The sequence below is a fragment of the Salmo trutta genome, chromosome 34 (genome assembly GCF_901001165.1).
Source record: "Salmo trutta chromosome 34, fSalTru1.1, whole genome shotgun sequence".
Taxonomy (NCBI): domain Eukaryota; kingdom Metazoa; phylum Chordata; class Actinopteri; order Salmoniformes; family Salmonidae; genus Salmo; species Salmo trutta.
In genome coordinates this window covers 8,811,225-8,824,859 of record NC_042990.1, presented here as the reverse complement: position 1 = coordinate 8,824,859, position 13,635 = coordinate 8,811,225, and the positions used below count along the sequence as shown (strand labels likewise).

At 43.9% G+C, this 13,635-nt stretch overlaps 1 protein-coding gene across 28 annotated transcripts in view; it reads right to left on the bottom strand.

Moving 5' to 3' along the window:
• The window catches only part of LOC115173472 (microtubule-actin cross-linking factor 1), a 259,398-nt gene that overhangs the window by 2,531 nt on the left and 243,232 nt on the right, over positions 1 to 13,635 (bottom strand). For 14 of the 28 annotated variants that reach the window (XM_029731573.1, XM_029731575.1, XM_029731576.1 and 11 more), the window contains 14 exons: positions 13,386 to 13,574; positions 13,170 to 13,281; positions 12,758 to 12,915; positions 12,352 to 12,514; positions 11,186 to 11,340; positions 10,885 to 10,959; positions 10,742 to 10,762; positions 9,556 to 9,573; positions 8,546 to 8,663; positions 6,142 to 6,204; positions 5,620 to 5,652; positions 4,107 to 4,318; positions 1,503 to 1,613; positions 41 to 152 (listed from right to left, as the gene is read on the bottom strand). In XM_029731573.1, coding sequence (XP_029587433.1) covers positions 41 to 152; positions 1,503 to 1,613; positions 4,107 to 4,318; positions 5,620 to 5,652; positions 6,142 to 6,204; positions 8,546 to 8,663; positions 9,556 to 9,573; positions 10,742 to 10,762; positions 10,885 to 10,959; positions 11,186 to 11,340; positions 12,352 to 12,514; positions 12,758 to 12,915; positions 13,170 to 13,281; positions 13,386 to 13,574 — 1,540 coding nt within the window. The remainder of the gene's footprint in view (positions 1 to 40; positions 153 to 1,502; positions 1,614 to 4,106; positions 4,319 to 5,619; positions 5,653 to 6,141; positions 6,205 to 8,545; positions 8,664 to 9,555; positions 9,574 to 10,741; positions 10,763 to 10,884; positions 10,960 to 11,185; positions 11,341 to 12,351; positions 12,515 to 12,757; positions 12,916 to 13,169; positions 13,282 to 13,385; positions 13,575 to 13,635) is intronic. The other 14 variants (XM_029731581.1, XM_029731580.1, XM_029731569.1 and 11 more) reach the window with 8 other exon arrangements.

Here is a 13,635-nt window from a genome sequence, read left to right as displayed (position 1 = left end):
GAATTAAAACTGCTATGAAAAATCAGGACTTTGGCCTTACCGGTGCGTCCAGGTTTAGTAGAAGTGGGTGTAGCTCCTCCATTCTCTCCAGTCAGAGACCCTCGGCTGGAGTGGAAGGTGGGCCTCTTCAGCTTGGACCCCGAAACTGCCCCCTATAGACAGACACAGGGAATGTCAGACAGTGGCAAACTGTGCTACTGAATACATTAAAGCAGTGTTTCTTAATCCTGGTCCTGAGGACCCAAAGGGGTACACATCTTTGTTTTTGCCTCAGCACTACACACCTACTCGGGCAAAAACCGAACTGACCCTTCGGGTGCCCGGGACCAGGATTAAGAAACATTTGTTTAAAAGTTCAATGCAGCTGTTTTTTTTTAAATCTCAATATCAAATCATTTCTGGGTAACAATTAAATACCTTACTGTGATTATTTTTAACCATATTAATAGAAAACAAACAAAAATAGCTTCTTAGCAAAGTGCAAGTTCTTAAGCAAGAATTTTGCTAGGAGTGGTTTGAGTGGGGATGGAAAACTGAAAATTGGCTGCTATTGGCAGATGTTTGGAATTCTCTCTTGTTGGTCTATTATCTCATTTACTGCATGGAAGGCCAAAACTCATCAAAACAGGTTGACATTTCAGACAAACTTTTCAAACAGCTCTTACACTAAAGGGGCATTATCATCATTTTCACAATTTAAACGTTTTCCAACTCATAGTGTGAAAAAAATTATGACATTTTACATATATATAAAATATAAAATGTTTAACTGCATTGGCCCTTTAAAATGTAGACTCCACAATATGACATCATACACGGCGGGACGACATCAACCAAACAGAGTACAAGTCTGCAAAGGCTGTCACAATTTTGGCTCTTCCCATTTTGAGTCTTGAGGCATGCCGACATTGGGAAGTCAATAGTGGATTTGAATTTCGTTGTTGTTGATGCTTGTAGCCAGGATGTTGTCCCGTTGTGTATGATGATGTCATATTGCTGCATCTACCTTTAACTAAAGGAACAGGTACTACTTTTAAGCATCATCCCCATACTAGCATAACACAGCAGAAACGCCATTTGAAAAACGACCAACAGACTACCAAACTAAATCCCTAGAACTACAAGACGGAGTTCGCTAATAATTATACCATTTCTCACTACAATTTCTCACTACTTGCTGTCACTTTGAATCATCTCTTTCTATTGACCTACCACCAGTCGCTTCTTGACGGGGGCCTAAAATATTGTGACAATACACATATTAATACATTTAACTGGATATTGAGCAAAAAAAAACGGTGAAACAAGATATGCCGCAAATATATTCAGTCTTAAAGCTGAATTTTAAATGTCACGTCTTTTATGTCTTCATGGTCCCATTGCACAGCGTGCACTATGCAGCGTGTATGGCCACCCCGTGAGTGAGTGACAGTGTGTGTGAGTTAGTGCATTATTAGTTCGCTGGGGCTTGGGACGGGTGGCGGGAGGGGTCAGTGTGTTACCTCGTGCCCAGGGGTGGTGTGGTCGTGGTCTGGGCAGGACTGGCACTTGGTTGGCGTTGGAGTTTTACTGTGTGCCAGCCAGGGCTTGGCATAGCCACGCGAGTTTGAGGACTGGGATAACCAAAGGGAAGGAGGGAGGGAGGGAAGGAGGGAGGCAGCCAAGGAGAATAAAAGGAGGAGGAAAGTAGAGGAAAGGAAAATAGGGAAAGGGAGGAAGGGGTAGGAGGGGAGGCAGGTAGCGTAGCGCAGTGTGTTTTTGGTGCGACAGTGGAAGGATTTAAAAACACAGAACGAAAAACAGTACATTTTCCAAGCGAGGTTAGCAGGGGGTGGATTTGGAGGGATTTAGGAGACAAAAGAAAGACAAAAACAAAGCAGAACCAGAAATAAAAATGTCACAGTTAAGGACGTGGTGATTGTTGTTGACATGTAGAAACAGGACCATTTCAACACAGACAGACAAAAGACACACAATACAAAAATCACACAATAAACAGACTACACAACTAACGATCAGTGACAACAATACAGATAATTATGGGTATTCTGGGTAATATGGCTTCATGCTTTGTCCTCCAAGACTGGCTGAATATCTTCTTTAGACTGTGTTCATTCCTCATTTCATGCACCTTGGTTGGACTGCTACACTAGGTAGCGATGAAAGTATACTTGCGATGACCATATACTTTTCCATTTTGACTGAGGCTACAGTAACCTGACTGATTGAATATATGACCAGTGGTGCTACACTAAGTAATACAAAGCATAATTGTCTAGGGTTTAGGATTCAGTGGTATACGTGAGAAAGGCCAGAGAGGTGTGTTTCATTGAACTGAGCAGTGGAGGTTTCTCAGAGGAGGACCATCCTCCAATATATATTTTTTTACCATTTAAAAAGTTGTCCTTTTTAGATTAATATATTTTGTATAGTTTTTATGTCACAAAACAATTGATTAAAATACACTGTTTTGCAATGAATGTCTACAGTAGCATCAGCAACACTCTGTAGGGTAGCACCATGGTGTAGCCGGAGGACAGCTAGCTTCTGTCCTCCTCTTGGTACATTGACTTTAATACAAAACCTAGGAGGCTCTTGGTTCACACCCCCTTCCATAGACTTAAAAAGTAATTATGACAACTTCCGGAGGGTGTCCTCCAACCTATCAGAGCTCTTGCAGCATGAACTGACATGTTGTTCACCCAATCAAAGGATCAGAAAATTAATCTAGTACTGAAAACACAAGACAGCTAGCTAGCACTGCAGTGCATAAAATGTGGTGAGTAGTTGACTCAAAGAGAGAGAAAGACAATAGTTGAAGAGTTTTGAACAAATTCATTTCTTCCAAAATGAAGCAGAGGCAAGAAACTCTCGTTTGCAACTGCTGGACTAATGATTACACCCTAGATCAGCTAGATGCAGGCCATGTGTCTCTATCTGTCACACAAATTTCTCTCAAACTGTGTGCACCCACGTTGTAAACTTTCATTCATAGTAGAAGCTTAAACCTATCGTTGTTACACTGAACTGGATGAATGGAATATGAATGACAGTCATCCAATATGCTATAATAGAAATAAGGCCATGCTCATGAAAAAAAAATATATAAAAAAATAAGAAAATCTTCTTCCCTCATCTTAAATGGCACTGACCGCCACTGGAACTGAGATCATCAAAACTCGACCTTCGAGTATAATCGATACACAATTAGTGCAATGAAGAACCAGTGTGACAACAACCATTGTAAGAAAGTGGGTGAGAAGATGGGCCAGCGAGACAAACAACAAGACATGGTGAGAACAAAAACTCTGACATGGGGCCTCCCGAGTGGCGCAGCGGTCTTAGGCACTGCATCGCAGCGCTTGAGGCGTCTTTACTTGGCTCATCGTGCTCAAGCGACTCCTTGTGGCGGGCCGGGCGCCTGCAGGCTGACTGGTCGTCAGTTGAACAGTGTTTCCTTCGACACATTGGTGCGGCTGGCTTCCGGGTTAAGCGGGCATGTGGCGCGGTTTGGCGGGTCATGTTTCGGAGGAGTCATGACTCGACCTTCTTCTCACCCGAGCCCGTTGGGGAGTTGCAGCGATGAGACAAGATCGTAATTGGATATCACAAAATTGGGGACAAAAAGGGGGTAAAATACCATAAATTCAACAAAACAATTTGTGACATGACTGACGTGACATTGATTGACTGCAGTTTGTGAACATGTATTGTAGTATTGTTATGCATACGTGTCGTGTACTCTTGCAGTTTCCATTTTAGTCTTTGTTTGCATTAGGAACACTTCGAGAGAAACCATGTCCACTTCCCTTTTCCACAGCGATTAAAGTAGCTTGTGTAATTGCTCAGGTCTATATTTAAAGACACTACCGATCTTTGTGACTGACTTCTACTGTAACTAACATGGTAACAAACATATGACGTGAAGAGAAGCAGGGAGATCTCTCTTTAAGGGCGATATAGTTCTATCACCTCGCTCCCATAGAACATAATACCATATTGAGTCAACCATGAGTACACCGGTTCGGTCAAGTTGTCATGGTCTGGGGAGCTTTTCCCATTCTAGTAATTGTATTTCTACAGGGAAGGGGTTTGGGGGCACTTACTCTGGAGGAGGCGGTAGGGGTGGCGGGAGTGGAGGGCAGGGAGGCGCAGCTATGTGCGCTGTGCGAGGCTGAGGAGGAGGAGCGGGTGGGCGAGGCCGTGCGGGAGCCGGGTTTGGAGCGCCGGCCCCGGGAACGGAACGCCGCCAGGCCCTGGGAAGCCCCCTCCGGTAGGATGAACTTCTCACGCAGCTCCAGGTTGGTACGGCCTCGGGCTGGAGTGTGGGAGGAAGGGAAGAAGGAGAGCGAGAGAGAGAGAGAGTGAAAGAAAGAGGGAGACACGTTCAGTCAATTACGGACGCAGTGCATAGAGGCAGTGAGTCAGTGCTTCCCCGGCGAGTCACTGCTCTCAGAGTCAGTGCACTGTGTGGTCGAGTCAGTGCTGAGTAGGGTAGGGGGAGGGGAGGGAATCAGAGTCAGTGAAGTGCACTTCTGGCTGGGCTACATTTTAAGGGGAAGAGGGAGTGGGTGTGTTTGTGACGGTGTAGAGGACAGAGGAAGGCAGCAAGGCATCCTCACACAGAGGTTAGAGGTCAGTGTATCCAAACTACTAGAGAGAAAAATGTTTCCAAGTATGGAAGTATGGACCTAAATAGTACATTTTTATTTGTTATAGCCACACTAATAGAACAACTGTTCTATGTCTGGTTATATAGCTAGAACACAGAGGTCTGTCTGTAAACCAAACCACAGCCTCTCTTCTCTCACTGCGAGGGAGTCGCTCCGTTAACTCCTTCATTCTTTCCCTAATAAACAGTGTGTTTGGCGCGTTTATGTGGGGCATGCCCGGTTATGCTTTGGGGGAGCCCCAATACAGTACCATGGGGGACTCCCCTCCCATAGACACTCATAGAAGCATTCTTAGACAAGATAGTTCAGCAGCCCCAGCACACAACAACTTAAGCCCAGAAAAGCCAGCCATAGTGAGAAAGAGAAAGAGAAAGAGAGAGAGAGAGAGAGCTGCAGCTAGCATTAGTAGCAGGTCACCGGAGCCGTGGTCAGCAGCTATACCCAGGACAGGACACACCCCCTCAGAGTCATCCACCAGCAACAGCAGCAAAGGCCAGTCAATAATAAATGGGTGCGCGCCCTGTAATTACATCCCCCAGTGAGTCAGGTGCACCCTCTAATTCAGTCCCCACCCGCCATCACATTTAAAGAGTGCTAATAGAAACCCAGGCTGGCCACACCCAGGTCTTAGACGGGCTCTGTTTTTTAATGGGACTGGCCCGTCAAACCGTGCAGCCATTTTGGATCCACATGGCACCCATCACCACCAAGACCAGGGCTGGCCAATCCTTTTCTTTTTTGTTTTTTTTAGAGTGGGAAGCATGACGTGGACTGGCACACGGACAAGACTTAGACATGTATAAACATACACACGCCCGCACATAGATACAAGCAGATGGGCAGAGCGGTTACAACGAGCGATTTAGAGCTGGGTGGATGGACAGAGTGAGAGAGAGAGAGAGAGAGAGAGGGGGGGAGCAATGGAAGCGAGAGGGAGTGTAGGTACCTCTGCAGCAGAAATAGCCAGGAGTGACCGTCACTGAGAGACACAAGAGACAAGGTGAAATAGTGGCGTGCTCACGGCGAGATGGAAATACATTGACAAGACACATACATTCCTTCTACTTAGCGTTCTCTCTCGCACACACACACACACACACACACACACACACACACACACACACACTTTCTCTCTCTCACTTCAACACAGAAGAAGACAGTGGCAAAGGAGTAAAAATACAGGTGAAGTCCACAAGGTTGAGGAGGTGGACACGTCAGGGACCCAAGTGGCTACAACAACTTCAAAACAAATACACAGGTCAGTGGCAGACCTACAACATGTGATATGGATCCCCTCGCGCTAGCATTAGCATGTAGCCGGAAAGGGTAAGAAACGTTAGTTCAGTGTCACAGACAGCAAAGCACAGCAAAAAGCCCAAACCAAAGAACAACCGAGAGGGAGTGAGAGAGAGAACGAAACGGAGGCGCAGGGAGAAAAAGGAGAAAGAGAGCGAGAGAGGAACCCAACCTATACGAGATGAAATGGTGCTACTGGAGTCAGAGCGAAGGATCTTAAGTCCAGGATGTTGAACTGGAAGGGGAGAGAAAAAGGAGAGAGGGAAGAAGGGAGGGGGCAAAAGGAAAGGTAAGGGAGGGAGAGAGAGAGAACTGAAGATCATGCACCATGCAATACTGCTTTGAAAGAATGATTGTGTAGCAGGAGAAAAAGAGTAAGAGAGAGAAAGAGAGAAAGGCCATGCATATACAGAAAACAAAGCTGGAAAAAAAGAACGAGAACGAGGAAACGAGAAAGAAAGAAAGGGAGAGAGAGATGGAGAGAGAGATGGAGAGAGATGGAGAGAGAGATGGAGATGATTCAAGCCCACCGACTCTTGAACTATCATTGAAAGGGATGGAGAGAAAGAAGGGCTGATGGAGAGAGAGAGAGAGATTGCCCTGAGGACCACACCAGACAGACCGTAGACAGCTATGGAAAAGACAGAACTCTGAAAACCTCAAAGGTTAGATGTAGATGTGCGACTAGTTGTTAGTTTAAACAGTGGACCGTAGTACCATATGTTACACTTTGACCCCCACAGTGTAACCAGCGCCTTGCATTTTCTACTCTGTAACTGTGTGTGTATGTGTGTATGTGTGTACGTGCATTCTGTATTTGTACTCCATATTTGTATGTATGTATGTACAGTTGAAGTCGGAAGTTTACATAAACCTTAGCCAAATACATTTAAACTCAGTTTTTCAAAATTCCTGACATTTAATCCTAGTAAACATTCCCTGTCTTAGGTCAGTTAGGATCACCACTTTATTTTAAGAATGTGAAATGTCAGAATAATAGTAGAGAAAATTATTTATTTCAGCTTTTATTTCTTTCATCACATTCCCAGTGGGTCAGAAGTTTACATACACTCAATTAGTATTTGGTAGCATTGCCTTTAAATTGTTTAACTTGGGTCAAACGTTTTTGGTAGCCTTCCGCAAGCTTCCCACAATAAGTTGGGTGAATTTTGGCCCATTCCTCCTGACAGAGCTGGTGTAACTGAGTCAGGTTTGTAGGCCTCCTTGCTCACACTGGCCTTTTCAGTTCTGCCCACAAATTTTCTATAGGATTGAGGTCAGGGCTTTCTGATGGCAACTCCAATACCTTGACTTTGTTGTCCTTAAGCCATTTTGCCACAACTTTGAAAGTATGCTTGGGGTCATTGTCCATTTGGAAGACCCATTTGCGACCAAGCTTTAACTTCCTGACTGATGTCTTGAGATGTTGCTTCAAAATATCCACATAATTTTCCTCCTCATGATGCCACCTATTTTGTGAAGTGCAACAGTCCCTCCTGCAGCAAAGCACCCCCACAACATGATGCTGCCACCCCCGTGCTTCACGGTTGGGATGGTGTACTTCGGCTTGCACACCTCCCCCTTTTTCCTCCAAACATAACGATGGTCATTATGGCCAAACAGTTCTATTTTTGTTTCATCAGAGCAGAGGACATTTCTCCCAAAAGTATATTTGTCCCCATGTAAAGTTGCAAACCGTAGTCTGGCTTTTTTATGTCGTGTTTTGGAGCAGCGGCTTCTTCCTTGCTGAGCGGCCTTTCAGGTTATGTCGATATAGGACTCGTTTTACTGTGGATATAGATACTTTAGTACCGGTTTCCTCCAGCATCTTCACAAGGTCCTTTGCTGTTGTTCTGAGATTGATTTGCACTTTTCGCATCAAAGTACGTTCATTTCTAGGAGACAGAACGCATCTCCTTCCTGAGCGGTATGACGGCTGCATGGTCCCACGGTGTTTATACTTGCGTACTATTGTTTGTACAGATGAACATTGTACCTTCAGGCGTTTGGAAATTGCTCCCAAGGATGAACCAGACTTGTGGGGGTCTACAATTCTTTCTTGGCTGATTCCTTTAGATTTTCCCATGATGTCAAGCAAAGAGGCACTGAGTTTGAAGGTAGGCCTTGAAATACATCCACAGGTACACCTCCAATTGACTCAAATGATATCAAAAGCTTCTAAAGTCATGAAATCATTTTCTGGAATTTCCCAAGCTGTTTAAAGGCACAGTCAGCTTAGTGTATGTAAACTTCTGACCCACTGGAATTGTGATACAGTGAATTATAAGTGAAATAATCTGTCTGTAAACAATTGTTGGAAAAATGACTTGTGTCATGCACAAAGTAGATGTCCTAACCAACTTGCCAAAACTATAGTATGTTAACTAGATATTTGTGGAGTGGTTGAAAAACGAGTTTTAATGACTCCAACCTAAGTGTATGTGAACTTCCGACTTCAACTGTATGTATGTATGTATGTATGTATGAATTTATGTATGCATGTATGCATGTATGCCTGCGTGTATGCATGTATGCCTGCGTGTGTGTGTGGCGGTGCATAAATAAACCCCACTCACCTCTGCAGGGATCGTTCTTGACCAGGAACTCGTCCAGGGCCATCCAGCCCCCTCCGACCCGCACCATGACCGTACTGCGCAGGATACGCACCAACCGCAACTGCTGCGAGTCACCAAACTAACACAGCAACGGAGAGGAGAAACAGAGAGGAATTCAATGAGTTCAACCAAGTACAACGATTATTGACATGAGATTTTAAGAATCCAAAGCCATTATACACAGCAGCCCATACCAATCTGAGCAAAAGTATACGCCGTTCCATGCAAATTATACTACAACACCCATGCACTGATGATACTACTAAATCACCTACTTGTCAAAAGCCCAGCTTACCCAACAATCTAAAACAAAAGATTAGTTCCCGTAGTAATCCCTAAACTATTTCATTCTACCTTATAGTCAGCTTTGTTTCATGCAGAAGGACATTTACACTTCAGAGAGTTACTACGGTAAAACTGCTCCATCACCCAGCAAGCAGAACTCTATGAAGCAATACCAAGTCAGAGCGATCTTTGATTAGCCTGTCTCTTTTTGTGCCGTCTTGTCAACTCTTTGGTAATTTATGATCATTGTGACAATGGCCATAGAGTTGGCAAGACAACACAAACAGATCAGGGACCAATGTTCATTTTGAATTTCTCTCAGAACAGCATGATTTTTCAATTTGCCCCAGTCCAAAGCGAATCGGATAGGGTAACCCCTGGTTACCATTATAACCCTTATCATTATAACCCATTCCAGTTTGCCAAATTGATGTCATTCTCAAAATAAGTCTTCCAAATCTGCAAAATCACACCAAGAGAACAACCTCAATGGCCTATGAAACCCACTTCCATAATTCGCACCAACAGTGTAGTGCTATATTTGATGGCGTTATGTCATTTCCGGTCAAACACGAAATGCATTGTCACCATGGCAACAGTTTTTGCGGCGGTAGAATTGAGGCCACTGCATTGGTGGAGATCCAGGAAGCAGATTTCAAAGGACCATACACTCGAGTCAACTTTACCTGGTTTCCAAGGAAGAACTACAATAAATCCAGCAGACGTGGAGGAGGAATAAACAAAGAGAAAGAAAAAGAATGAAATAACATGTACAGACAAAAATATTTCAGACTAAACCTGGCATTGGATAAGACCTAATTTGGAAAGAGAAATTAAACTGTAGCTCACTAAGTTCTACCTAAGACTTTTTACAATTCACAGCGAGATGGATCAGTCAGTGAAGGGTGAAGCCGGACAGACAAACATACACAAGGAGAGTCAGACAGACAGAGAGGTGTGATGCCCCGTGACAACGTGACCCAAGCTCGGTGCAGTTAGTTTATTGTCCAGCGTCTTTGGCCAGACACTGGATGTCATTAACCCATGGATAACGATGATGTAGATCACAACAAAAAAACTGCGATGGTAGTAGTTGCTAATCCTGGAGCTGTTGATAAATGTTATGGTTTAAAAGTTATATTTAGTGTTATATTATGGTTATATTAGTTTGTTGGTGGGAAGCACACACAGCATATCAATCCCATAGTGCTGTGATTAGAGATATGTATACAGAGATACGATACGTTGAAGCGCTTCGGGGTGCACAACATACAGTCCGCGGGCCAGATGCGGCCCGTGAGACGCTCTTTTTTGGCCCGCAGATTTCTTAGTAATTATCAATAATATGTGACCACCTTATATCAGTGTATGGCAAAGCTTAGAGAAGCTTGCTTACAAAGCCGGCATTTCCATGGATACAGCTGTGTGCTACTGCTATTGGCTAACATTTAAATGCGTGAGGAATGGAGTGATGTCATTCGTTAGTTCAACAACAGCAGTTATTGGTGCTCAAAGAAGTAGTGACACACAGCCAGCATCAGCTAACAAAAACTAGGGTGTGTCCGAAATGACAACCCATTCTCTTCTATATAGTGCTCTACTTTTGTCCAGGGCCCTGTTCAAAGGAAGTGCACTATGGTCAAAAGTTGTGCACTATATAGGGAATAGGGTGCCATTTTAGATTCAGTCCTAGACCCACCATGACTGCAAACTTTCAAAAAAATACACATTATTCTTAACATTACCAAGACTCACTCCGTCAAGTAGGATCTGAAAACTGTATTTAGCTAAGTAGAAGCTGTCCAAGCAAAAAAAGCTTTTAAGATTATTATTTTTTACGTCCACAGCACTGTAGACTCAAGTGTAACTCACCTTGTAATTGCTCTGGCCCATCTGTATTTAAAAATACAATATCTCATACCTAATACTAAGTCATAGTATGCAGACAGAATATATAATAATGTGTTTATTAACTGTTGATAAATGTATACAGTCACTGGCTGAGGAGGACTTACTCTGTACTTGTTCTCTCCTATCTGCTCCACCTGGAACCGCTTGGCACATTTACACTGTGCCACCTGTCTGGTCACCTGCACAGAAAGAGAAAAGAGGGAAAGTCACGAAGCTGGCGCCATTAACCTCCAATTCATGAGCTATTGGATTCGGCAAATCAAAGGTCCAAGCTTTGTAATTCAAAATAAGTGTTGTTGTGTGTATAAGTCGATCTGGATAAGAGCGTCTGCTAAATGACTTAAATGTAAATGTAAATGTATCATTTATGATGTGTGGGTATATCTGTGTGTGTGTCTCCCTCACCTCGTCTTCTATCTTGTCAGCGTCGGTGGTGGGCCGGTAGGCGTCCTTGTTGGGGTGTAGCGCCGCCACAAACTCGTAGTAGTCGATGTAACCGTCTCCGTCCTGATCAAAGATGTCTGCCACCGCCGTCATCTCCAACCTGCTGGTGGGGAACTCTGCACAACACCACCAACAGTCAGGGAAAGATATAGGACTAATTGTATGACCAAGATATAATAACCAAGATATAGGACTTACTGTATGACCAAGATATAGGACTTATGACCCCAATATAGGACTAATAACCAAGATATAGGACTTACTGTATGACCAAGATATAGGACTTATGACCACAATATAGGACTAATCACCAAGATATAGGACTTACTGTATGACCAACATGTAGGACCAATCACCAAAATATAGGACTATCACCAAGATATAGGACTTATGACCACAATATAGGACTAATCACCAATATATAGGACTTACTGTATGACCAAGATATAGGACTTACTGTATGACCAAGATATAGGACTTACTGTATGACCAAGATATAGGACTTACTGTATGACCAAAATATAGGACTATCACCAAGATATAGGACTTACTGTATGACCAAGATATAGGACCAATCACCAAAATATAGGACTATCACCAAGATATAGGACTTATGACCACAATATAGGACTAATCACCAAGATATAGGACTTACTGTATTACTAAGATATAGGACTTACTGTATGACTAAGATATAGGACTTATGACCACAATATAGGACTAATCACCAAGATATAGGACTTACTGTATGACCAACATGTAGGACCAATCACCAAAATATAGGACTATCACCAAGATATAGGACTTACTGTATGACCAAGATATAGGACTTACTGTATGACCAAAATATAGGACTATCCCCAAGATATAGGACTTACTGTATGACCAAGATATAGGACTTACTGTATGACCAAGATATAGAACTTACTGTATGGCCAAGATATAGGACTAATCACCAAGATATAGGACTTATCAGAACGACATAGGACTTATCAGAACGACATAGGACTTATCAGAACGACATAGGACTTACAACCAAGATATAGGCCTTGACTAGCGTTTAAGTTGGAGCAGGCGATGAGCAAAGAACAGAGCTAACAACGTGTAGCCAGCTCTGAAGAACATACTTGAGGCCAGGATGCCGTCGATGAACTCCTGGCGAGTGATCTTTCCGTCCTGGTCCTTGTCGATGCGTCTGAAGAAGTCCATGACGCGCGACTTCTTGTGGTTCATCCAGCGCATGTACTTCTTCCTCCACACGTCAAAGTCAAAGCTGGCAAACTCTTTCAGCTGGGGACAAAGACAATGAACAGAAATGTGAGACAAATGAGGAAGAGCAATATCCTTTGAGGAAATCCTGTGTCTGTTTTGACAAGACACTATATAGGAGTGGGAAAAAAAACACCCTGCAAACATAGACATCCCACTTTTGAAACCAGTGTAGCGAACGTGACAGTGATGCAGGTCTCAAACCCGGGTCTTCAAGCCCTCTACGGTTTTAATAGGGGAGATCATGTTGTTACAATACAGTACCTCTTCAAGCCTGTCGAGGGCGTCGTTGAGCTTCCGCTGGCGGTCGAGGGCAAGCAGCCACACCTGCTGCCACCTTGAGCAGAGCTGGGTCAGACGGGGGTTGCCCCCGGCGACCTGCATCGCCGCCTGTTGATGCTGTTGTTGCTGCTGGTTTTTACCTGTAGGGAGAGGTGTCATGGTTACTGGGCATTATATGGGTTTGAATGTTGGTGATACTCGATGGAACGTTCGATCATATTTCGGTGACTTTTACTGTTTTTCTCCTTCAGTGAAGTCAGTCAGGATGGACTGTGAATGTTTTGGGGGGGGGATAGGCACCCACTGTATCTTTGCTTATGCATTTCTAGGTACATATGCAGTCAATATAACATATTATAAATGCATCTCTGTGAGGTCAAATAAGGTAACGTACGAGCTCCTCTCCTCTCAGCTAGGCTGCTAGGGGGCTCTGCTGGTTTCCTCTTGTAAGTCTTGGTCACTTTGTCCACGTCAGGCTGCTTCCGGGTCATCTCCTCCATAAACACCTGGGAACAATGGATTGGCATTAGACACAACCAATCAGAACGAGTGAAAACAATTATAAGTGACTTAGCCAATGAGGGTTTTGAGAAAAGTAGACTCCTTTCACCTGGTGTTCTGTGATGAGTGTTTTGAGCTGAGGGATGTCCTGTGGAAGGGTCTCTCCGTCACGCTGGACTAGGGTGGTCTCTGCCCACTGCAGCCATGACAACAGCTCCTCCAATAGCGTGGCGTTGTTGAGTAGCTCTGTCAGAGCAGTCTCCAGACGCTGCTCGTGCTGTTTGGCCCATGTGAGGACCTATAGAAGCAAAATGCACCAATTAAATGGGAGAAATACTTGAAATGGCCCAACAGGGCTT